The sequence below is a fragment of the Apteryx mantelli genome, chromosome 5 (assembly GCF_036417845.1).
Source record: "Apteryx mantelli isolate bAptMan1 chromosome 5, bAptMan1.hap1, whole genome shotgun sequence".
Taxonomy (NCBI): domain Eukaryota; kingdom Metazoa; phylum Chordata; class Aves; order Apterygiformes; family Apterygidae; genus Apteryx; species Apteryx mantelli.
In genome coordinates, this window is record NC_089982.1 from 46646215 (window position 1) to 46673974 (window position 27760).

General features: G+C 36.4%; 1 protein-coding gene across 1 annotated transcript; it reads right to left on the minus strand.

Annotated features, from left to right (window-relative positions):
- On the minus strand, positions 1–27760 carry HPGD (15-hydroxyprostaglandin dehydrogenase). Its single transcript, XM_067297131.1, has 7 exons — positions 27607–27760; positions 27374–27497; positions 23213–23319; positions 10787–10883; positions 3726–3802; positions 1508–1671; positions 1–585 (listed from the first exon to the last, which is right to left on the minus strand). The coding sequence occupies exons 1-7, from the start codon at positions 27697–27699 to the stop codon at positions 447–449; spliced, it is 801 nt and encodes a 266-aa protein (XP_067153232.1). The 5' UTR covers positions 27700–27760; the 3' UTR covers positions 1–446.

A 27760-nucleotide genomic window follows, 5' to 3' on the forward strand; every position in this document is an offset into this window, starting at 1 on the left:
TCCTTATAGGTATATTTGTGTTCTGGAGTCCTGAACTGAATTCCTGGCATGAAGAATTCAGGATGTAAAGAAGTAAACCTTTATTACAGTAAAAGGAATTATACTAAGTAAATTGGGTCCACCAAAATATGCTTGGGGTATGCAGATCAGATAATTGCACAGAACTACCAAAAGGAAAAATCAGACCCCCCCTTTGTGCATAATTAAGAATTTGCAGAGCAGTGTGCTTATTCTACTAAAAAAAAAAGTAAACCCTACTATTAGTGCTTATAGAATCAAAATAGGATGATAGCACCCTCCCGCATCAGATTTTCTCTTCCATCTTTGTTATTGGGTGCAACTGTTTGAATACTGTCACTGCTCTACACTAACTTTTTTTTCAAAAATTATTTTTCAAAGAATTATATTTAATAAAAACAAAAAAAATTAGCATAAAACAATTAGATTTATCTCTTTGATGGTGAAAAAGGCAATTGGTTGTATTGTTGAAAATGAATCCCTTGTGATGCTGTAATCTTCATAACTTCTCCATTTAGAGTATCGTCTTCAATTATTGTTATCAGTCCCTCAGCAATTAATGATGGGCTAAAAAGAAAAAAAAGTTGTTTTTTCAGAATGGTGGCATACTAGAATACGTGAAAAGGACAAGTAAAGGCACTCAGAGGAAACATATATGCCCTGCAAATAAAACAATCTACTATTTGAAGAAATTTATTTTCAACAAAAGCAGAAGAATGAAGAGTGTTTCAGGAAGGAAATTCAATCTTCTTGGTCAGGACATACAGCATACAGCTGCAACTTTACAAATCATCATTTGTTTGCTCTAGTTATTGCTAAATCCGTGTGGACATCCAGCTGCCACTGGGCTTTCTATCAAAGTTTTCTCTGTCAGAGTAATGGACAGAAGTAATCTTTACAAAATCCTCTGCAGCTCTTTGCTCTTGAATTATCCTATTTCAGTTATAGGACTGACATACAAATTAGTGTGAGGAGAATTTTGTCACATGCAATTTGTTGGCCACACAACATAGTTGCATGATTTTCTTTGTGCAGAAATGTCTGAGTGGCTAATTGTTAGGGGCTAAGAAAACATACCAGAAATATTCCAGTGTATTGGTGTCTTGTTCTTATACACTTTCCTAGGTGTCTACTTTTGGCCTTTGCTGGAAAGAGGACAGTGGGCTAGGTAACTCTTTGGTCTGATCTACTGTGGTCACTACTGTGTTCTTTTTAACTTGGTCTATTTTTGTCAGTGTCTTGATTTCTTCACTCTTTCAATTTCAAACTGTATGGAAACCCAATTCAAATGGCATTCTCTGTATCTCATAACAAGCTGGATTAAACAAATTTATGGAAGAACAGTCCACCAAGGGCTATTAAATACGATCCTTAGCCCAGGAACTTGATCTGTGCTTTACTGGGAACAGGAAATCAGCTGCAAGTGCTACTGTGCATGCTTGTTCTTCATTTACAAAGGGCAAAGAACACTATATCTAACTTTACTTACTCCATCACACCATAGAACTGCATCATGTTTTTGATCTCATCCTTGTATGAATAATATTGTCCCATATTCTCTTCTTTATCTATTGACTGAAGAATTGGTGTGTTGACAAATCCTGGACAAATAGTGTTGAGTCTTACACCATAGTTTTCCATACTAGCAGCTAACTAGAAAAGAGATACAAGTCAGGCACTCATCGTCATCATTTTAAACAATATTGTGAAAGTAATTTTTCAAAGAATACTTATCATCAAGTATGTTCACATCCTTGCCTCATAGGCAATTTTGTTGCTACTGGTTGTTTTGTTTCAACAACTAAGTTTGAAGTATGGTTTCTCTAGTAATCATATCTTTTTTGTTCAACATGTTTTGCTGAGAACAATTCTACAAGAAATCAAAACTCTTCTTTCCATACAGCTGTTTTTCTAAAATTTTTGTTATCAGTGCTCTTGGTATTAACAGTATTCTAGGATAATGATATAACCCTCCTATGCAAAAACAAGTAAAAAATATTTCCCAAATCTAAGCTTCCAGTGTATAAGAACTTTCTTATTTACAAAAAAAAAAAAAAAAAAAATCTCTGAAATCAAATTAAGACCTAGCTCTAAGGTTGTATGTTACCTCCTTTGCTTCAAATGAAATAGGATTCAGTCTCTACCACTGTAATAGTAATGCTAAACCTTTCCAGCTGGCCTTTTGTCCCGTCAGGGGAGGGATCTATCACACAGCATTGTTGGCCTGGGACACAACCACATAGGAAAGTTCGTGTGAACCCCAGGAAATCTCTTTCTCCCAGGCAGGAGTTTGGAAGGGATTGCTGCTGCTGGAGGAATCTGTAGCCCTTTCTCTATGCTATTTCTCCTTTTTTGTGGGGAACAGCTCAGGAACCTAATGAAATCAAGCAGTATGAATTGTCTGGGGAATGGTAGGACCCTTCCTCTGCGATGCTACCAATGCATGCCTGTAGCACCAGAGAAGCCTGAATGCTGGGTGATCTTTCTTAGTCATGGCACAGAACACAGAACTTATGAACTATGCCTGGTGTATCTGTGCCCCAGAGTAACCATAATTGTTCAACAATAAATTCCATATATCTTAACAATTTAAAAGGATTCTTCTCTGGTATTATGCAAATCATATGTCATTTTCATGATATGGTGACCTGCCCTTTAGGTTTGGAGAAGAAAAGAAACGGAAGTCCTAGTCGTTTAGTGTTATGCCTGCCCAGTGTTAGGCTGTCTGTCTTTCCTGGTAAGTATAATGATCTTTTATGTTTGGTCCATTTTTCCTCTTCCCAACATTCTCATGTTCCATTGAGAGACAACATTTCCTCTCATTTTCCTGCATACTCTTTGTTGTTGAACTTATAATGTAACATTTAATCATATATGAAAAAATAAAACTGGAAAACAAGGTTTCAGGTTCATGCTGTGGCTAATAGGTGATATGCAACAATCTGCTTAAGTAAATCTTTTTAAAGAAAAAAAAGTGATGGGGACAGTAAAATATGAATCTTTATTCTGGAAGTTAGACTGGAAATCTTATGTATGCAGACTATCTTTAAGCTGAACATGTAATTACCCTGTTATTAATACTCTTACTAACACTTATTACTAATACTTACTTACTTACTAATGCACTTCAATTTATTTTCTCATACTCTTTGTGAATTTAACTAGAAAATTTTGGAGTCACAAGCTAAGATTTACTATATGCTTGTATAACATCCAACATGTCCCATCCTGAATGTGTCATTTTGTATTTTTTAGCACATAAACTAAAAGTAAGAATAAATAATAGGCCACATTATTGTGTTGAACTCACTTTCTGCACACTTCAGCACCTATTCATCATAAAAAATGTCATCAGTATGACTTACAACTAAGGTAACCAAAATGTTAAATGACCGGGATAGAGTTAAAAAATTGTTAAAGCTTGGATAAGAGTTTAGGACTTTGGGGCTCCTCCCACTGTCCTTAAATTACTTCTCAGAATCTTTCTCCCATGATCCCTAAACCTCAGATCAATCATAAACCCACACATGCCTTATTTATTCCATCCTTGGATTCCCCTTGTGAAAGGAGGGAACCTCCACTATTTCAGGCACTTTCATTAGTTTTAAGAAAATTGGTTCCAGTCGTGTGACAATAGAGAGGGAACATGAGAAACTTAGCATGTTCCCGAGGAGCTGCTGATAATGTTTTTGAAAACACATACTTACTGCTATTGATCGTGTGAATCCAATTACACCATGCTTTGTAGCACAGTACACTGGTTGGAATGCGGCAGGCATGAGCCCTTTAAAATAAAAAGGCAGCTGAATAAAGATGTTGGGTACCCCTGCTTATGATTATCTTAAACACACACATACAGGACAATAATGGAACAAATGATGGGTTTATAGAGATACAAAAAGATAGGCAGTTTAGTAAAAATTTGCAAAGTATATTTTGTAAGGTAGGCTGCAAAAAAAGATATGAAATAACAGACAAAAACACAGTGGGGGGCAAAAGAGGGGCAGGTGATGAAAAGAGAATGAGTTTTGAGATGAAATATGAAGTATGACTTAAAGATGGAGCACAGGATCTGGAAGATTTTTAGACTTATTCTATGAATCTGGATATATGTAAAGTATTTTAGATAAATTTTGCTTACTGACACCTTAACTCCTGATATGCATCCTAGATACCTGTAATTATTTACAGTGGTTCTGGAGAGGAAGTGTGGGTCAAGGCAAGGGAAATAGCAAAATCCAGTTCAGCTACTGTAGCTGAATTCGTCTTATCTTTGTAACACATCAATAAATAAAAAAGCAGTAAAGAAATAAAATGTCTTACTTAAATTCCTTCCTTAAGTTACTTCTGTGGGATAGTAACAAAGCTGAGATAAAACTTTTTCTCCTAGCCCTAATAAGAGAAAGAGGAATGTGTGCTGCACAGCTGACTGAAGTGCAGTCAGCTAGTAACACATCTTTGAGTGCAATATTATTATGCATATTTATTTGGCAATATGCTTAGGACTAAAAGAGTAGGCCACATACATACTCTTTTGCATAGAGGTTTTTGCTCTAAGAAGTTTATGTGTATATAACGTATGTGTATATAACAAAATAATTCAGATTTGATGCATCATTGGAGGCATTGTAAAATTTATTTTATTTGTGACGCTACTCTGATATGTCATAGGTGATGGGTTCCCTATTAAATGAAGTAGGGAGGTCATTTTGCAATAAGCAAATGGAAATAGTGCTAAGAAGGGAATGCAGGACCTCAATGAAGAGGGTATAAGGATGAATGAAAAAACACTATGAATGGAATGAAAAAGTGAAGCCCGCAGATAGTGAACAGAAAGAAATGAAAGCAGGCATGTGGGTAGTAAAGCTTTTGAAGCATGTTCTAGCTCAGATTTGATGGGATGGAAAGAATTTCACTGTAAGGTACCTCCTAAAGTGGTCCTGGTTCTGAAACAATAAATGAATGGGAGGATCTTTGGAAGGAGAGAGGGAAAAGAGCTATCAATACTGGGCAATAGCATTACTATCTTCTGTGGAGGGAAAAAGGAGAGGCAAAACAAAAAAATGACTGCTGAGATTCTGAACCTTTATAGTGGGAGCGGGTGAGCATTAAATCATCATTTGCAGTAGAGAAAGAAAAGATGTTTCAGAGGAGAAACAAGAGCTTCATTCTCGTAAGACTGAATTCGATGGTAACAAACTATTCAAGCAGACATGGCAGACCACGAATACATGTATTTCTGAACTTTATGCCAACAACTTCCACTGTACCATGACAATCTGGACTGAAAGGGGGCGCATGGGTACTCTAATTCCACGTGAAAGCTATATCCTCATAAATAGCAAATCCCAGGCTGTCCTAAAGTTAGAGGGAGAAATTTGTCTATAAATGTGGCATCATAAAGTCTGGATGCTGATGTTGATGCCTTAGTGTTTAATTCTAATGGAAGTCATCCCAATTCATATCTAAGATATCTGGTTTTTATTTCATATTTTAAGTGATATAATCAAGAAAGGGTGTGACTTATCTCAGTGGAGATGATGAATACACTACTCAGCTCTTAAGTATGGAATTGTCAGAAAGGTTATGGATGCCAGAGACTTGTGTGGGCTCTTTGCTCTGGAATCCATTTTGTCCAAAGGAAATAACTTTCTAAGAAGGGACAGAGCTCTAATTACAACCCTCACAGCTTCAGGGTTTTATCTTGGTTTAAATGCTACATTGGTGATCCGTGAAAACATTGTTATTAGGACTGCTCAGTGGTGGGAAATGAACGACTTATCTTAGTGGCTGGTTGTTCTCTTAAATCTGTCTTTATCTCTTTAGCTTGGATTAATGTGTTATGCTTCTGAATGAGAACTTATTTTATGAAAAATATCTTCCAAGGTAACTCCTCTAGATTGGGATTGCAAGCAAAGCTTAATAGTCCTCTTTTTGGTGATTTATAACTGATAGACTGTCATCAAGCCTCAGCATTCTTCATGATAATTGGAAATGTTGGCATGATATCAGTTTGCTAATTCATGTTAGCAATATCATGGTACTACTCTTTTTTTTTTTTTTGGTAACCCTTGAGTTGTTGTATATCTTATAAAGATAAATACAATCCCAGTGAGGGTGCAGCTAAGAGACATACATAACACAAAATTTACTGTAAAACACAGAGGAGGAATTTAGAAGTTTGTTTTGTTTTGTTTTTTAACAACAGTGAGACAAATTACTTGAAAGGGAAGAGAAAGTCAAGAAATAAACAAAGGAAGGGCACAACTCACTGTAATGAAGTGGGATAGGGTTCAAAGACTTACTTAAATGTCAAAAGGCAGAAGGAATAGCTAGGCAGGAAGGCAAGAATAAATAACTTTTTTTTTAATCAAAGCATTAATAACAATTCTCTCCTAACAAAAACTATTATTTTTTGCTAACATGGAAAGTAAAGAAGAAATCAGTTGAGTAACTTTCAACCAAAGCAATAAAAATGAAGGGCTAGTGCTAGCATCCATCACCCAAAACAATGATAATGCCATCTCGCTTTTATTCATCAGTTCAGTACCCAGTACCACAGTGCAGGAGTTTTAGGTCTGAGCCACTTCCCTGCCGCAGGGCGAACTGAACCTGGATCTGTTACCAGAGTGTCCTAAAGACTATGCTGTAAAGTATTTTGGGTAGACTGCTGTGTGACATTGATTCTGCTCTGCTTAAATATTTATTGAACCAATGAAAGAAGATGACTTCATAGCATATCAGTTAGGGCATTCACCGGAGAGTTAAAACATCTAGATTCTATTCACCGCTCCCATAATATTTCTTATGCAAGGTGGAATGGCATCAGTGAAACAGACTGGAAAACATTAGGCATGAAATACAGAGGGTTCAAATGGATGATGATGTGGCGGTGTACTCCTAGGAAGGAGTAGATGTAGTCTTAAATCTCTCTGAGCAGGGGGAGGTGACTATATCTAGATTTTCCTCTACCTGGATAAGCTGTCACATCACTGAACTGTTATGTGGAAGGAGAGAGGGAACTTCCTTCTTCTTTACTCTTGATAAAATTTAATAAATATAAATATTTCCCCAAAAGATCTTCATCAAGAACTATTTGATGAAATGCAAATGATTCCATGATGACTGAAGGTGCTCTTTTGTTTACCAAAAACAATTCAAGTATCCAGCAGTAATCCTGTGTGTCAGCAGAAGCATCTGCTCTTTTTTATTTCTCTCAATTCTTGGCAGGGTGACAAGGAGACAGCTCTTATCTTTGGTTATACTCTGGTTGCCTTGTTGTTAAGGCATCAAGACCACTCATTACCATTTCAGACATGATGTCTTCTTCCTACTTCTTACTACAATTGCTTATTCATTTACCACAGACAATAGTTTTAATTAAGTTTCATGGCCCACATGTTGGGAAATTAGTATTTGAGGTGGAGGATTGTATTGTAAGCTTGAATTTGTTGAAACCAGTATTTTCTTTCAGTCCACTGAAGAGCTTTGATGAATACAGAATACCCACAGGTATGCTTTCCCACAGGACACGTGTTGTCATCAGAGATTTGAACAAGCCTCTCTGAATAAGATTTATTAGCATTTAGATGGTCTTTTCCACCATTCCCCCTTTTTCTCCATGGCTGCGCTGTTAAGCAGCTTGAGACAAATGTAATTCTCTTTGACAGTATCTTTTAAGTTTCAACAATTCTTTAAAAACTGTACTTTGTATTTGGTTGAGTGTGGCATAGAGAATAAAGAGTCAAAGCCTGTTTTCTACATGGCTGTAGATTTCACGTGGACTTTGGCCTCACCAGAATGCAGCCCTTCTACAGCATGATTATGCAGAGATCAAGCTCTTTTTCCAGTGATATTTTAGAGAAATATATTTACTATTAGAACATCTAAATACTGTATTAAAATATTTCATTTTTTTCTCACTAATAATCACTATGTCTTCTGCCATCCTAAATTTTCACCGGTTGTGAAAGAGATATTTGAAAATGGTGAAAGGTAAGTTTTGGCAGACTGATGGAACCTATTTAGAAGCAAACCAAAAATATTGTACTCTCTGCACGCTGGAAAGTAATTTGCCAAAGTAATTAGTTTTCATTTCTGCATTAGGTTTGTTTAATAAAATACTTATCAAAGCCTATTCCAAAATACAGAATAGTTACAAATAAATAACATCACAAGAGTTAGCCATATTTATTTAAATTAAATATCTTTCCAAACCACATTACAGAAATCTCCTTTATCGCCCTTAGGCAAAAGGCTAGATAAACAGTATGGAATATGTTTGCAGTGTGCTTTGAACAACTTCTTTTGAACAACCAGATATGTTACTAGAAAAATTAACTAGGGGCATGATGGTCCTTACAGAGTGATGAGAGAGCTGATTAAAGGGATTTATATCCTACCCTTTCCTTAAGAATACGAAGGGTTACAAGATTGCATTCCTTACGTCAGTTTTACTCTTGGGATTTTAGTCAAACCCAAGGAAACATGGAAAGCATAGCAGAAATTTTTAGCTGCATCACTTCTAGGAAATTTTCTAAGAATGAACTGAAGTGCCCGGGGATTAGTTTCTAAATCTCATTTCTGTGGATTATTGAATGTTACTTAAGCACTGAATATTACTCTTCTTACTGCTCAACAAGACACACAAATACTTGCTATCTGCAGAACACATCTGATAAAATCTTGCAGACAACTGGAGTGAGGGGGATCAAAACCACACAAAAGTTTAATGATCAGCAGAAGCTACCTCTGAGAAAAGAAAACACTTGAAGGGAATGTTAAACAAGTCAATGGCAGTTTGAGTTTTATCTATGCAGTGAACTGCAGGACTTAGACCTTTAGGCAGTAAAGGAGAATTGGAGTCACAAAGCACAAATAATAATAAATAAATAAACTATAAAAATTGGTCTATGTCAGCTTTTATAGTGTGGTTTTCCTTTTGACCTTGGAGTGATTGACAAATACAAGTCATGTAAGAGCAAACAAAGCAAAGAACACTGGTTTTGACAGAGACAGCCACAACCATTAGAGCGCAATATTCACATTAGAAAGCAAGTAAATAAATACAAACTTTGATTGAATAATTAAGATGACACTTATAGGCTCTTATCAAACTGAAGAAAGCCAAGATGTTGGATGTTAAAAGCAAAATAATTTGTATTTGTTTGAGAGTGATTAGAAAAGGAATGAAATTGCTACCTTTGCCCTTTTTTAAGTATTCCATGGGCATCAGCACTTTTGTGAAAATGTTTAATCTTTTACTTGTGTTGGTGAAGTGTTTTACTGCAATAGCAATTTCCTTCTGGTTAATTTGGTTTGAATACAATGTCTGTTTGAGCCAATGGAGATAAGCTTGCTGACCTCAGTAGGCAATGTGTTAGGCAGTATTGAAAAGACTGACTTAAAGTTACATGGAGACTTTTAATAAACACCCACCTGTTGAGGTAAGTATATGTGTTAAGCCAGATACTCTTAAACTAAGATATTCACCTGATTTATGTCAATAGGGTGAACTGGTTTTCTCATCACAAATTCCCCAGTATACAGGAGAATTTAACAGTATTCAGAACATTGACAACTATCCTGCACTGATCCCCATCCACAGTCGGGAGTTATGGCTACTGCTGTCTTACTGGCTTTACACTGTTAAAACACATAGGGCTCCCCCTGAATAACGTGACTATGATATGGTATTCTGCACGGATGCTGAAGAAAGTATTGACAATACAAATGTAAGCCAGTATGGATATTATTTTTCCCAAACTCTATGGCAGTATCAGGAGACAATAAGTAGGAGAGAGGACACGCATTTCCCCACAATTTTTTTGAGGAATGGCATCAGGTAGCATCATTCCATTCTTATTGCCCATTTCCCCTTCACTTGTATTTTTTCACTGTGACGACAGTCATTGCAACACAGTGTACCTACAGGAAAGGATGCAGAATTCAACCTTGCAGCTGAGCAGCAATTATTCTGACTAACTCAGAAACATGTAACTGGTTTGGTACTGATTACTTATCTGTATTTCAATTTATGAACAGAAAATGTGTTATTTTAAGCTCAGTGAAATAAGAATGTTAATACTATGGCTTCTTGAGCAGAGGTGGCTCACATCTGACAGGGCTTGAAACATTTACAGAGTACGTGTGATGACCTTCATTAACAAAATAGATACAGTCTAATCTTAAATATTCCTACAGTTGGGCTCCTATGGAATTGAGTAGGGAGGACCTGCTGCTGCTTCCTCTCTTTCTGTGAAAAGATTATCTGATTTTTCCATATTTGGTGCCTGATAAATATAATATCAGAAATAACCAATTTTAAAGAAACCCTGAATTCAAATTAGGTCTATACATTGGATTATATTGCTTACACACAGTATAGTGTACACATTGTTTTAATTTAGCAATGCTACTGAATAGTGTTGAATAAGTATAATGACTTGAGGCTGGTTAGGTTTTTTTCAGGTTTCCATACCACCATATATTAAGCAAAACCTATCTGATAGAGTTTTTACATCATGCTCAAAATTATTAAATAAAAGACTGATAGGTTAGGAAAATTACTGAATTCTTCTTTGAACTGTGGAGATAAAAGCAAATGAAAGCTATGGTGCTTTGTTGTTACTTCTGTTGCTATAATGAAAACTAGCTCATAATAGGAAAATAAGAAGATTCATAAGAAAGAAGAAAAATACGAGTGATCAACATTTATTTTAGAAACAAACCAGTAAGTAGCAAATATTTAGATAGAAAATATTCTCACCTGCCAAGGATGAGATATTAATGATTACTCCACCATCACCTCCATTTCCTTTTCTCATATATTCTAGGCCAAGGTAGGTTCCTCTAATCACAGATGTCTGGTATAGGGAAAAAAGGCATATTCAAAATACGTCTCCAGTAGCTCCTAAAAACTGAATCTTGCTTTAATTGTGGTACACAGAGCTTGTATTGCTTTAGCAGTGATCTTATACTTTGAAGATTATACACAAATAAGATATTCCACAGTAACACAATTCATAATAACTACAGAAGCAGAATTGCAGTGGATAGAAATAATAGCAGTTGTTTTTTTTTTATTCAGGTATGAATAATCAAACTAAAATGTTACAACCAGAAACACTGTGAAGCAAATGAAATATAGAATAAGTAAATAATTTATAGACCAAACAAATGTTTTGTCTGAGGATATGAGTGGCGGATGAACTGATCCAAATCTCAATATTTCTATTGACTAAGCACAGCCAAACTTCTCTACTTTGTAAAAAACGTAACTGAAAATGTACTGAATCTGAAGACATCAGTAACATTTATAACTCCACTTAGCTGGAGGCATAAGAAACCTCCATGTTTTAGGATTAAGTTGCGTGATATATTTCTGCTCCCAGGGTATTTAAAATATGTATTCTTTTCTGACTGAAGTTGCTGGAGTTTTACCATTCCTCTCAAAAGACGGTTAACCCAAACTGACAAACATAGATAAGGTAAAAAAGGCATTCTAAGAGATGTGAAAGACAGTGTTAGCATAATATTAGCTGCAGCTTGTGTAAGAACTTTTGTTTTTTCAGAAAGGAATTTAAGGAAGAAATTTTTTTCTGAGACCTGTATAATCTTGATTCCTTAAGATTTCTTTTTGAATCCAGCTGCAGTCAGAACTTTTGCTGTGATTCATCCCACCAAACTTCAGACATTTAAGCTGAGATTCCTAAATGAAGGCAAAGCCTGTAGTTATCGGCCTCCTAAACAAATCAAGAGGAAGAGTCTCTCCCAGAGAGTGTGTCCCTTTACTAGTCAAATTAATGAGTGCTACTAGAAAGGTAACAGGAGATGGCCCTAGTGCAAGAGCTACTAACTTGTGTAATATCACAGTATTACCACATTAGTGATAGATTTCACAACTATTTACTGCTTTTGTTAGATTTCCCCATAATCAATTCACATTTGGTTTACAATTTCTACTTAAAATGAACATATAAATTGAATCACTTCTGTATTTCCACAAGTATTACTTCACCTTTTAAACTAGAACTCCATGTATATTTTATTAGTGCCTAGCGATATTGGATCCAACTAAAATTAAGACATTCAAAAGATGAAGTGGCCCTACAAATCTTTCCACATCTGCATGTAATTCCCTGAGAGTTCTGAAGGAGGGTTTACAGATTTGTGAATCACAGAGATGAAAATCTCCCAAAGTAACACAAACACACAGCGAAAAACCTGTGTATGGCTAACATCCTAATGGCTAGTGGCTAGCTGTACTGGAAAGGAAGAGCTCTTAAAAATCAGAACATTAAGCATTCCTCTACTGTTATCTAAATTCCAAAACCAAAGTTGGAATAACTTTAGGATAGGTATTTCATTTTCATTAGCTGATATTTTTAAATATATATGTTGTAAAATATAATGTGAAACTCCTAATTCAAGTTCTGTTACCCTTCTTCAAGAAATATTCTTGATTTTAATGGGCATCAGATTTGGAAGACTGCATATCTTGCTTTCTTAACATTGCTTTATTCAGTGCCCAAGTAACACCTAGTTAAACTGATCACTGTCAGAGATAAAACAGCTTCAGACTTCATTCCCAAATTTGTTTAGGAATTTTGATACTGAGTTCAGTGGGGTTTTTTTTGTTTTCTGTAGTTTCATTATTTTCTGTTATATTTTCCATATTTCTGCTGTATTATGGTATAATGTAAACATAACAAAATATTAGTATTTCAAAATTCTGAAATAACATCTTAAACTTTTCTTAAACAAAAAATTCCCATTAAAAAGGTTTTTTGTTTTATGTTTTTCTTCTGGGGAGTTCTGTCATAAGTTACATACTTTTAAAAATGTTTTGATCAATATCAAAAGAATGTTGTTGATTAAATGATTTAACAGAAACATTCCAAAAAACTGTCTCCAGAGGCTTACAAAATCCTGAATTATATCTGATTCCTCTCTCACAACCTGTAAAGTAGCGGAGTCATTATAAATGTAATGTCTAGAACTATTTAATGTTGCTTGTTGCATATAAATTTCAAAACTTTTATTGGAAAACAAGATCATTAATGCCCACTAGTATTGCTGTAAGGTACACTTATTCTGAAGATAAACCCATTGGCAGCTCAGCTGAAGTTAGACCTAGAATTTAAGGGTGGTTAGATTGTGGGATTTTTAGTTAGGTTGTTTTGGGTTTTTTACATGTGACAAGTTGTGACAGGTGACAAGACATTTTAGAAAGGAAGGGGTTAATGAATAGCTATGAAGAGCAGCTGTGGCTCCTATCATGCCCTGGAGCAGTGGCTCAGCCTGCTGGATAGAAAAAGAGAAATCCACTTAGGGATAGAGGAAATAAATCAGTGGCAGCAGGAAGCAGCTTGGGGCTCCCAGAGGATTTTTCTCTTCCTCCAGCCCTCTAAATCAAAGAGATAATAGAGCTAGATGAGTCTTTGGCCAAACCACAACTGTAAGACAAGGAAAATGGGGTAGCTCGACTCTTCTATCCAAACCACAGTGCTGCTCCTTTTTCTCTCTAGACTACATTAATTCCATTAGCATTTCTTCAAGCTGTTTGGGGTAGCATTCTCCTTTATGTAGGTGTTGTGAGAAGTTGTCTTCCGAATTAAGGCAGACTTTCATTCCATTACTGCTCTTACACCTGCTGTCATCTGTAGACAAAACTTCTCAACAAGTGTGGCTCATCTGGGATAACCTGGCTACTTCTGATGTTTGGGCAGATAACATGAAGAATTATTCTGGAGATAAACTCTGAACAGGATATACAGGGTGACAGGAACCTGGCTGTCTGCAGACCCATGAAGTGAGACTCAGGGTGAAGGCTGTTTTGTGACAGGTCTTCCTCTGTCTTGCCAAAATTCCCCAACTCCAGGAGAGAAAGTTCTCTCAACAGTCCCTAAAGAACAACAACAGTATCTGAACTCACTGTAGTACAAGTCATACAATATGTACTTGTAAGTCTAAATACCACTTTCCAGTACAGCCTGTGGATTCAGGTGAGTTAATAAACTGAAGTAGGCTCTCATATCTGGGTGCCAAACAGAAATGGGAAAGAGGTTTTTCAAGGAAATGCATATACTTTCAAGAACAATACTATTTTTTTTTGTTTTTGTTATGAAATCCATCTTTGCAAGTGCATAAATTATAGCCTGAGGCCCTTCTCATATGAAATACGAGTTTGAATTCCTATCTGTTGGTGTCAGACAGAATATTACGGTTGAATTCTAGAAGAAATCTTTTCAGCTATTATTTCACTCTACCATAAAAATGCACGATAGAAAGTAAGACAGCCACAGAATGATGAGTGTTTTGCAGCCCAGAAAAATATCTGCAACATGGCTTTCAATAAACTTCTGAAGTGAGAAAAGTGGGAATGTGTTGGGGTGAAACTGAAAGTGTCTTCAGGTTGGATAATTCTTTGTGTATACTTCTGAGAATAGTAACTTAATCCTATGCTCTTAACGAATGCTAATTCATAGTTTATCTTTTGCAATTAGCAATTTTGGGGAAGTTAACATTTAAAATTGTCTAATTAAACAAAGTCTGAGTGTTCTTTTATGGCAAAAATATGCTGCAAGAATAACTTTGTACATGAAAGCATGTTGCCTTTCAGGAGAGACTTTTTACAGTTACTTTATTTACAACTGCATTCAGCTGCATGAATGTTCTCCATAAAAATGTCAAGAACAAAGAGTAGGAAAGTAGTCAAATATGCAATTAAATGCGGGTGAAATGAAAAATTAGGAAAGCTGACTCTAACCTAGCTTTTTGCTCATGGCTACTGAAAACTGGTATCATTAGAATCTGAAACTAGTCTAAACGGTTGTCATCCTATCTGTTGAAAAACCTGTGATCTTAGTGCTACTGATGTTTGTTTTCTCATCAAAATACAATGTTTTACTATTGCAAATAATAAGGACAGCCTGTTAAGATGCATTAAAGATCTGAGTATGCTCCCAGGAATGCCAGTCTCACTATAACTGCCAGTAGAGAGTCTAGACTTCCTTCCAGTGACGTTATGATGGAGAGTGTGGGAACATTTCCTAGTATTAGCTTCCCCAAGTTACAGATCTGGATTAGAGGAGATAAGACATTCTGGAGCACCATACAGTAATAAAAACAAAGCCCTGTATCTCACTGCATGGTACAACTTTGCAAAGTAGTTGTGCAAATATTCAAAACATTTTCGGTTGCTCTTGGAAGCATCCTATCAACAACCAGTGATTTAACATATTGATTGGCAATTTAGGTATCAGAGTCAAAATCAAAAACAAAAGTTAAAAAATCTGAGATTCTTGTCATTTCTGTGCTTCCCACAGCTGCATTGTTTTAATTGTATTGCTCTCAACAAAAACATATTGAAACTGACTCTAATAAGACTCTGTCTTCAACAAACACTTAATGCAGTTTGTTCTGGCTTTAGCAACCTGTCTAGTACAATGTTCTTGTATTCCAACATGCCATCTGTAGTTCAGTTTTACATACCCTGTCTGTATCATTGTAACATTCTTAGTTTGATCTATAAATGAAAAAATGCATATTCTTTAGCAGTGATGACTTCCAAAACATCATTAGTCATCATCCTTTGCAAATTACAATTGCTTTTGAATAATTTAGTATGCAGTGCTGCTTTTCTTGTGTTTCAAGACAAGTGTTTCAATTGCCATAGTTTCTTATACCCATTTAATAAAGTTTCCCCTACCACCTCCAGAGGTTTGATACTTCTGCTTTCTCCTTAGGAATGCTACTGCTCTATGCTGAGGAATTATCTCTGCATTCAGTACTGGAGATGACTATTCTGTTGTTGCCAAAGTGATATGGCAATATGCATTCCTTTGAGAGGACAAAATGGTAATCACTAATCTGTCCTGACATTTTACATAGGTTTCTAAGTTAATCAATTCTAGGCTAGGGATACTGAACAAAAAAAGAAAGAAAGAGCAATGGATTTGCAGTTTCATAAAGCATTCCAGCACAGGGCTGGAATTTGACCCAAGATCATTTGACTTTCATATTGTGATACTGCAGATAGATGACTATCTAGAAGGAAACATTTTGAAGTATTTTATGAGCTATTCATAAACTACCTAGGACACACTTTAAAAGTCTGAAACCAAGTGCTGCTAGTGAGATCTCTGGAAAATTTTAGCATTTTGCTGTTTGTCAGAGAGGTGGGACTGATCCTGTCATTAATACAGATTTCCTCAAAAGCAGACAGGCTGCAGCAAGCATGCAAGTCCATTGGCATTCCTATGTATAGACTGGTTTATTTACTTACTTTATTAAATCAATTTTCAGGCTGTATTTTCCAGCCCAAACTATGGAAACCAAGAAGCTTAGCAAGGGAGAGGCAGAAAGAAGGAAGGAATGTATAGCAGGATTTGATCATTTGCTAGAGATCAGTAGCTCTTGTATGGTATAAGAGTGAAATACTGTGCTTTAGTATCTATTGTGCAGTTTTCCTTACTTTTTCCCCCACATGTTCCTCAAGGACCTAGGATTACTATTGCAATTTGAGTAGCTGGGCACATGAGTTTTTTAAAATACGCTTCTTTACCAGTTCCTTATGACCCAGAAAATGAGCAACACAGAGTAAGAAAATGGAGTAAGACAGCTATCATTTCTTAGGTTATTTACCACAACAAATGCTAGCTGAATACTTAGATCTTTGAGGATGTAAATTCTCAAGACTGGTTAATATTCCCTCATTTCCCTAAATCTCTCCCTGTGAATATCCTCAAAGATGTTCTAGATGTTAAAAAAATCTTTTCTCAGGAAACGTTTGCTCCTCTACCCATACTTTCACAATATATCTGAAAAAAATGGTTTGTCTTGAATGCTTAATCTCAAATTCACTGCCTAAGCTTAAGTTTTTGTGTCTGATGTGTTGCACAAGTGCCTTCCCCCGCCTTGCCCAATAACCGGGAGTAATGTGAGTTCTCTCAATTGTTCAGCTTACTTAGGTTCTGCTTTTACTTTTTGGACAGTTGAATTGTGCTTCATTCTTCTTCATTTTATATTTGTTGAAAAAAAATGCAAGGAAAACACAGTAGTTTCATCACTCAGACATCTGCACAATAATGCTATGCTTTCTAGCTACTTTCCCATCTTTTGATTTACTGATGGCTTTTCTGACATCTGTAATGTTTCCTACGATAGTGTCAATCTCTGGTAGTACGTCTTCTTTGCGTATTCCTATTGATCCTCTTGAGCTTAGAATAGTTTGAAGTGTTCTGTTTCCTTGCATCTTTAAATAGGCCACCACTGCGCTTACATTTCCTTTTTTTCCACTCCACCCCCTCAAATGGAATTTGTTTTATACAGAACACCCCAAGGTTGCAGGTTTACTTCTTCTATTCCTTCACTGTAACAGCTTTACTGTTTATTGATAAATAGATCTTACCTTAAATTATGTACATATTGGTTTAACAAATGCACTAAATAGTATACTATCAACTAGTGTTTCTTAACTACAGTATTTTCAATACAGTACTCTCACCTGAAGATCACAAGACAGCTGAGGAAATTATTTCATTTTTATGTAGCTCAGATATCAAAAACTGAACAGACACTGTTGCATTCTTCTCTCTGCAGCACAAATCTAAGGATTTTGCAGGACCAGACCCAGAATTAGGCAGACTTCACTTTAGAAATTGACTATTCTGAATTCACAGAAATTTGCTACCTTTGTTTGCATGAATCAATTAGTCAAACCAATGAAAAAAATAAAAACACTTAATTCCTGAGTACTGCCACATTTTGCCTAGTAATGATGAGAGGGTCACATGCCTGAACAAATTTTACACATATATTTGAAGTTTTCTTCTCTCTGACTGACTTCAGGCATTTGGTGGTTTTGCTGATGTACATTTGCCTTTTTTGGTGGAGGGGGGGGAGCTATCATTAAAATGCAGACAAGAGATTGAAGAAGAACAAGAACTCCACTAGATATTGTATTTTAGAAACCAGTCCTTCTGAATCCTAAATAAGGTAGGATGTCAACTTTCTTCCTTTTTGCCATTTCTGTCTAAACACTTATTTTTTTCTATTTTTATTAAGATTGAAGCATGTCTGAAATAGACACATCTTAAATGGTGTAAAAATGACATAATTTTCTGACATGATTTTCAGAAGAACTCTTTATTATAGTACAATAACATTATATGTCTTGTTGGTCATATAAGACTAGGCAAAGTAGTAATAGAAAAGAGAACCAATTCTTTTCCTCAAAAGATAGATAAACAAGTTAGTATCAGATATGCATAACAAATAAAAAGGCATCCCCCTACATGTTAATGAATGGTTATTGTTTTTCTAGCAGAATGCTTTCAAGATTTTTGGCAGCTTATGAATTTGATCTTTCTGGACTAAATTTGTATACCAGTACACATACATAATGTTTTGAGGTTAGGGCTAGGTATTTATTCAAAGGTATTGTCAACCAGCCTTAAGATATATTGTGGAGAAACAAAACTTCTCATTGGACAATGCAGTTTAGCAATACTATTTATATTGCACATATTTTGATAATTGTACTGTTGTGCTGTACTGTAGTTTTAACAGTTGTACTGTACTTCTCCCAAAGGCTAAATCAAATTATCCCCGTTTTCGCTAAAACTAAATCTTCATTTTTTATACAGGTACACACTTAGATTCCAAAATAAATTAGATGAATCTGTGATGCTAAGCAGAGAAACACTCAAATAACCAGATCCTGTATGAGGGATTTCTTGTCATCCCCAGGTTATAGCCTACACTTGAAAGTTTTGCCAGAACAAAGATATTAGTTAAAAAGTGTGAAAAATCATCACCTAAATGGCACAAAATTGTGATTTTGCTGTCAAATTCTTGCATGAATCTAGTTAGTTACATTTAGGGAATGAGTATATCTGAAAAATAATTTTTTTTGGCATAAGAAAACAATAAGTCAAAATGTTATGTAAAGTGCTTCTGCACTTTTAATTCCAGTAATATTTAATAGCTAAGCATATGTAACAGAAGTACTCTTACATTTTAACTGTATAACATGACTTATCTCTGTCTTCAGAAATCTCCAATACAAGCATGAAAAAGGGACGTCCAAATAAATTTTTGGATTCACTTATTATAAAATGTTCTAAATGTATTTGTAAAGAGAAAAGATATTGTAGTTATAGTGGCCACTCTCTGTTCCAGGAAGCTTAACATCATCAACATAAGATAAAATTAAGGAAGCAAATTTTTATTTAGCTAACATGTATACGTTCAAGGCCAATTGAAATCCAGGTTTCTTTTTTTAGGGACTTCATGAAAGAAAGTTAGATTACAAAAATTTCTGGACTTCTTAAGCATAAGTTCTTGTGAAGTTGAATGCCAGAAACACTGTTCTTGTCATTCCAGAGGGGCTGTAGATACAGCTCTTGATAAAAACGTGTGTCATGTGTTCATGCTTTTCTGTGTGTGTGTGTGTGCGTGCGCATGTGGATTGTTGAAACTACACCAGTAATATCCACTTAAAAAACAGAATTCCTAAATAGTTGCCAAGGTCTTTATGTATCATAATAACAAGAGTGTACATTTGTATGGGAATCAGCAATTGAACAAATTGATCAAGCTGGTGTTTACTAGGCAGCACTATCAACTTTGGGGGCTTGCGGTTAGGAAGGGATGGCATTGCTGGAATACTTAACTAAAAAAGTTAATATAAATATTAATGAAGTAATGAAAAGGTAGATACTGTGCTGCACAGAATATAGCTAAATTGTGGAATGTATTGCTACAGGAATCTCTTTTCAGTGTTTGCTACTCTTTTTTTTTCCCTTTTCCTCTATCTTTATCAATCTGTCTTTTCTCCTCCTCAGGAATTTGTAATAGATACAAGTAGGAATTGTGTTTTATTCCCGCTTTTTCCTTCTAAATTATGTCCCACTCTTCAGACTTGCTTCTTCATTTCTGTTACTCACACTTTCTCAAGAAATGTTATCAGGGAACTTCCCTGCACTCCTTTAAAAATAGCTCCTGAAGACCAACCGGTTCTGTGGACTGTTGTAGCCGTAAAGAACACACCCCATACGTGTTTGTTCTGATTTATCTTGCTCTGTACTGCTCTACTTTTGTACTTTGTACTTTAAACTGGGGCAGGGAATATTTGTTGTATCAGTATATAAATAATATTACTAAGATGAAGAATGGCATGTAGAGTTTTTTTCTTTTTTAACTAGAAAATGCTTGCATAGCATGTATCAAAATGTGTGGCTATAGAACTTATTCCTATTCTTAGAGATAATACAAAGGGTATTTATATCTCCTACTCTGGGGATACAGAGACATTTTTAAAATTACATAGTTCATATATATTTTGTTCCTTTCTGTACAAGAAGCAAAAAATATTTTATGGGACTGACCAAAACAACATATTATATATAGCAGATGTTATTGTTCCATTGTTATAGTTAATTAGCAGGAAGCATTAAATGTTTATATACTGGTTCATGGAAATTACTATAACTAGATAGAAATACCCTATGGAAAGAAGCTAGGTAACCAACTCATCCAATTATACGCAGTAAAAGAATATTCAAATTAAAAGATAAGCGAAGATATTTAGATCCTAGAGTGTCCTTGATTTAACCCACATGGTTATTCTTGTTCATTTTATATATGCTCATTCCACAGCTACCTGCATGAATTGATGCATTTATTCAACTTTCAGCTATGAATTAAGTCATTAGTACATTTAAGGTGATCTCACCTATACAATATTGTACAGATTATTATTTATGGTAATATCTTTCCCTTTTTATTTTTAGCGGCAGTACCTCAATAGTTATGCATATAGCTTTGGAAGATCTGGATTCTAGTTTTTCTGTTACCTGAGATGCTTCAAACTCACATCTGTGTCCTAGTGCCCAAACACTGGCAATAAGACAAAAAGAATAGGAGAAGGAAGCTTTCAATGCCTCCTGTATGAAGCTCTTGGAATTTAAAAATTGCTTGGGCCTGACTCTGTAAGTTAGGATATTCACCTGGGGATGAAATATCTTCAAGATTTGCTGATCAGCACCGTCTTCATTATTTGAGCTAAATTTATAAGTGAATCTCAGACGAATGTTTCTCACATGGACCTCAATTTTTTCAGTCATGCCCAACTATCTGTGCTTGCAAATTTGACGGGTGGATAGCTAACTACAATAACCTGCATTCTAAATTAACTTCAGGCACAGAAATAAAGAGGAAAAAATCATTAGGAACCCAAAGTCTTCTTTTGAATTCAAGTCATCTGTGCCAATACATATTCAAATTGCATGGTGTCATACTTCTGTCAGTTCACAAAGTGAAACATCCTGATGTTTGATTTGCCAGAATATTTAAGAAATGAAAGAGGGAGGAACAAACAGGTATAGTTAAATCTTAAAAAAGATGTAAAGGAAAGGCAAAGGAAAATGAACAATATATTTCTCTTATTATGGGACTTTTAATCTGCGGTCTCAGTTCTGTCCCTTCCAAGAGCAAACTACATCTTGGATAGACTTGGAAGGTCAAGAAAAAGTGTTATCAAATCTGTAACTATGTTTTTTTTTATATATATAGTTTTCCAATTAATTTTCTATAAGTTGTCTCACACACAGCCTGTATTACTTGTCCTGTTTTTTCTGTTTTTTGTTTGTTTTCATGGACACACTGTGATTCAAAGACTTTCATCACAAAGGACTTTGTTTTTACAGGCTTGCACTTCAATGAAGATGACAGTACCTTTCAAATTTGAATGAAAAATACTGTTGAAATGCAAGTTACAGAAATACTTCAGTTAGGACACAATTTATTTTCTATTTTAAGTACAGAAAATGTTCTGCAGAAATCTTGTTTCAGGATCCATATAGCTCCTGTTGATACCCAAGTGAGCCTACAGATGCCTTTGTATTGCTGATATTCTGTCAACTGTATAAGGTAGTCCCTGATTAAGAGTTATCTCTACACCATGTACTGAAAAAAATGTGTAACATTGCATCAAGGGAGAAAGCAAAGAGTGGAGCAGTGATTCCCTTTTCATTCTAAAGTACCAAACAGAATTTACTTCTTGTCCCAGAAGAAAATTCTAATTCTCCTTTTACGTTGGGCTTCCATTCAACCTCTCCCCCGAGCCCCCTACCCACGTACCTTTGTCCATAAAACTTTTGACACAAATATAAACTTTTAATTTTCTTATACTCAGCTCTGTTGTTGGGCTAACAAATTCCAAATGACTGACTGGAATGAAACTCCACATTGCACTCTTCCAAGATTTATTTTGCTACTTTTCTTTGTAGATCTAGATTATAATGTTTGGTAAGTATGGTCATAGGAGAGACTTGCTGAACCCTAATCCTTCTATTAGAATTTCATATGTGGTAGCATATAAGCTAGTCAGAGTTTTATCAGCCAAGAAGTAGGTCTTTCCTTTGAGTTTAGATCTCCCAGCCAAGCAGACTGAAGAGAAAAACTTTCAACTGAAAAACAGATACTGAGGACTCGCTTATATATGTTCTTTCCCAATAAGAAGAATGAGACTTCGCTGTAGGACTAGCCAGATAACATCAAACAACTGGTAATAGTCTGTTTCTAAATAAATTTTACAGACTTGTTGCATGTATTGGGTTTTAGCTGGTAAGTGCTCTTAAGACGTGTGTTTCAGTCAGCGATGTTGCTGAAACGGCCTACATAAACAATTCAGATCTTATGCTTACTTCATTAGCGAAGAAAATATGGAGCTCTTGGTTGAACAGTTTTTCTTGTAATACCATGGTGAGCAATGTATTTCTCTAGTACAGGCCAGCTGAGTCTCACAAGTAGCTAAAACATTCTGAAACTTTTGTATAAACACACTGGCCTCATGTGGATGCAGCTTTACTGCTTCGGGGACCAAATTATTAGATCTACATGGATTTTGTTGTGCTTTGTAGCAAGAGAGTGTTGTCTGGTGTTAGCCTAAGTACCTTTACAGAGGGCTGTACGACTTGGATAGACAGTTTAAAAGACTCACCACACACACTTTTATTGGTTAGTACATATGCAGTTATGTAGTTTTGTTTTAAAATACCTGTACTTAACAATCTAATAATTAATGTTCTGTCATCTGCTCAATCTGTACAATCCATGGCCTCCTGACTTAAGTGTATTCTGGCATTAATTACTGAATTATGAACATTTGAAAACGGATAATGCTTACCAAGTTAATTTGTATAGTGCTTTCCCAGTCCTTCTCATTATTCACTCCAGCATTATTAACCACAATATCCAGCCTTCCGAAATGTTCAGTTACTTTTTCAAAAGCACCTATAGTAAAATCCAAGGACGAAATTCCTTAGCACTTATTGAAAATAAATGTAATGTATATTTTTTACTCTACATAAATATCACAACTATTTTGTTAACCGTTAATGAGCAAGACATAATTAGATTCTTCATCTAGCCATTCACTAATATTAAACATATTCAGGAAAACTGAAGAGATTAAGATACCATAGTAATCTTTTCATTCAGTTTTATAGTGCCTGATAACAATCCTGTTATGAATGTTCTTAGTAGCCATACATACTGTGGTATTGGAGAGGATGTTTGGCACCCTCATTATATAAATTAAGCATTTACAGCTTGTTCTTCTATCGGTTTGATATATTCAATAAATTCCAGATTTGGTCTCATCTATTTTAAATCTAAAATAAAATAAAAGCTTTATATATTCAGAACAATTTTCTTGGTTGAGTTTGAGTGCAACTTATTTTAAGAATGTAATTCTTATTCAGTGATGTAACTAATACAAACAGTATGAATCTCTTAACTACAACTAATTTGTCATACTTCTTGATTAATTTTATCCATTTATGAATAAATTATTATGCATCCTATTTATCAGATAACTTAATAATGCATTTCTCAAATTCAGATATCTGTTGATGGAAAGAAATAACCAGTCTTCCAAAGCATTTCAAAATGAAGTGACATTGTGTTCTCCCAGGTGACAGAGTTTGAACTAAAACAAAAGATAAATATGGAAAAACACAATGATATCATAGTGATGAGCAAACTCATCTAAGCTGGCCCTGCTTAGAGGGGGTAGTTGGGTGAGAAGACCTCTAGATGTCCAATCCAGACTAAGCTTTCCCATGATTGCTGACATTATCTGAAACATATGTATATATGTGTGTGTATATATATATGTCTATATCTATTTTATATACCGACAGCTTGTATGTTCTTCCTTCCAAATACAGTTCATCACCACTAAATATTTATTATTTTGCAAACCAAGAACCAAATGGACACACACACGCACACATGCACACAAATATTGTTTTAAAATACATCATATGGTGGCTGACTAATAATCTAGAGTATTTCAGGTATACTGGAAGTATGCTTGACATGACAGGCCTTAATGAAACCACTTTACTAAAAGGTGGTCCCAGGAACCTGAATCCTCTGCTCTTCGGTCCTTGGCAATTAGTGTCAATCAGGAGTATGGCAGTAGCTTTGAGAAATCTATCTTTTTTGCAGCAGTTGAAGGGGCTTATAAAAGTTTGTTCTTGCACCAGATGGTCAGTACTGTTGCAGCCTTTTCTGTGCCTGAATGCTCTAAGTCCATCAGAATCATCATCTTGTCGCCAGAACAAGAGCTAGGCAGCTGATGGAAAAGGTTTTCTTTGTCCAGTTGTCTGTTTTACATCTTTAATATTTTTAAAATCTCTTATACTAGCTTTCTGCCTTTCTTGTTACTGGTTCATTCTCTGCTTCCTGAACAGAACTCTTGAATTGCTTTTCCTTTCCTCATCCTTCTGATCCTGTACCAGCAACGGCAAGTGAAGACCTTTGACTTTATTAGGAGCAGAACAAATTAGTTTAGCTTAGTTTCAATGGGTACAAAAAATGCTATTTGGATCCTCCGTTAGATTCCTAATTTTGGAAAGTGGCTCTCTGATTCTCTTTCAAGCTTCTCATTATATTGTCTTTCATCAGCCTCATTCTTAATGCCTATCATTCAAAATCTTTTGCCTTCAACCACCCCATTGATAATAACACTTTTGCCAAATGATCTGTCTTAATCACTTGTTTATTGAGTTTACAGGTAGTCTTGATTAATTGTAGATTTCTAGCTTACACATTGAGAATATAACCAAATACTTTTCAACTGTTTGCATATCTATGTTAAAATAAAGGATGATTTGGAATATTTCTGGTAAAAGTTTATCTGGCTACAGTGATCCCATCTGTTACCTGTTCACACAAAAAAAACCCTCATTATAGTTTCTTAATCAGCATTGTCACCACCACATCAGGGTAAACTGACTTGTTCTTCATCTTTTGAAAGCAGAATAATTCTTTGTTTACATTGCACACTAGTTACTTGGTGCTCACAACTGTAAAAAATAAAAGTAATCATATAGAATTCTGACCATTAAAATGAAGAAGAGGATCCATTTTAAAGGAGAGGTAAGAAAAACAGTGGAAGGTAGGCATAAACACCAGTCTTAAGTGAGCTTCCTAAATGTTCATGGAAAGCAAAAATAAATGTATGGTGATTTTTCAAAAGTAGGTCAAGATAGAAGATTCTGCGGTGGGAGGAGCGTAATATGTGAGAGAGCCACCAGAGAAAAAAGCACAGGCATGAATGTAGATGGAAGAGTTGGTCTTCTAGTCATGAGCATTATGTACCTACATATACTGGTTCCAGTACTGCAACTTGTTTCATTTGGGAAAAGCTACAGTAAAATCAGGGGAGCTTGATGTGAGCACAAGAGCTTGGGCCTGACAAACAAGTACAGGATTTGATGCATCCACTGAGAACTTAAAAGACCAGGAGTGAAATTAATGTAGGTTTCTTAAGCAGTTGCTTGCAATTGCAACTGGAAAAAATTGTAGAAGGAAACAGTAAAAAACCCACCCCACCTCAACCCCCCCCCCCAACCCTCTCCCAAGGTTTATAAATTGTGATTACAAGTTAATGTTATGAAACCCACCACAGGCATGATGCAGTATAAGCAGCAGCCTACATTCTTGCTGTTTCTCCTTCCTGTGATTTCCATCCGATTTGGACTGCTCTTTCCCTACTAACTGGCTCTGAACCCTCCCTCCCTGGCCCATCCTGCTCACTCCAGTTCCCAGTGCTTTTCCCATCTGGCATTACACTGGCCTTGCGCTACAGAGACATGGAAACACAGGAGGCGGGAGAGAGCACTCTGGGGTAACATCCATGTAGCGGCACATATTTCCTAACCCTAAGATGCGTTTTTGTGCTCCTGGGTAACTCTTCCTACTTAGAGGAAAAGTCAGTAATCGACCTAGCTGACAGAAGATTGTTTGCTGATCTGAACAGATTGCAAGTTTAAAACCTTACATCTCTTACAAACAGTTAATGTAAAAATTTGGGATTAGGCATACTCATGCTAGCCCAGAGCAGTGAACAACATTGCTGAATTCTGCTGTATGTTTTGTGAAAGAGGAATGAATATGTTCAATCGCTGCTGTTGAGAAAGTAGTGGGTGAAGTATAGTGAATAAAAGCAAAACTAAATGTTCACATCTAGCCTGACGCGAACAATTCCGGTGAAAGGGCACTGACAAAAGTGATGTCAAAATCTGAATCTGACTCATTAGCTATGAATGTATTCCTTAATAATGAAACTTTCATGAAATGATGTGGCTCTTATGAAATATTATGACAGCTCCCCCATAATTATAAGATATTATAGAAACTCAGTAGGGAACAGGATTTATTCTGTAAATGAGAACACATATGCCAGTTATCCATGACAGAAGCCCCTTGCTGCCTGCATCTGCAAAATGTACATGAAGCGTTCCCAAACTGTATTTAACAGGGTGCTACAGCAGTGTCCCATCTTCTGCCATTTCTTCTTTCAGCTGCAGCAGCACACATGCAAGTAGGCATGCTGTACGGAGAGAGCGCTGCAACCCAGAGCAGAATTTATCACCCCTGTGATGAGCGAATGCAGCTATGGAGTCTGCACCAGAACCTCATAAAAAGCAAGTCTGTACTTTAAAGCATATTACTCATAAAATAAAAATTATCTTCTGAAGAGGCTTTCACGCAAAACGATCACACAGCACTCAGGGTAAATAACTTCTTCAGTTTTTTTTTTTTTTTTTTTTTTTTTACAACATGCGAAGTAACACAGTGGAAAACACACATGCTGGCAATAACATTTCACATCTGCAGGTTCAGAAACAAATCCTTTTTGAGTCACTGTCAGAAGCGATTGGGAGTAGGCTGTCCTCCAGAAACCTTAATTGCACAGTTATTGGTTGAGCAGCCCGGGCTGCTTCAGGTCGCTGCACGTTAAGCGAGCGCGCAGCGCTGGCAGTTTCCTCCTTACCTTTCAGCTGCTCCTGGTCCGTAACGTCGCACTGGATGAAGACGGTCCGCTGCGCTTCAAACTGCCCGTCCAGGGCCGCCTTGCTCTCCCGGCCGGCCTCGGGGTTGCGGTCCAGCAGGGCGACCTGCGCGGCGGGAGGGCGGCGGCGCTGAGCGGCGGCGGCGGCCCCCGACCGCGGCCCCCGACGGCAGCCCCCGCCGCCCAGCGCAGCCCGGGGAAGGGGGAGGCTTTACCTTGGCGCCCTTGTGCAGCAGCGCCTGGACGAAGGCCCGGCCGATGCCCTGCGCCGCCCCGGTGACCAGCGCCACCTTGCCATTGACATGCATGGCCGGGCGCCGCCGCCGCCCGCCTCTGCCGGCCCCGGCCCCGGCCCCGGCCCCGGCCGCC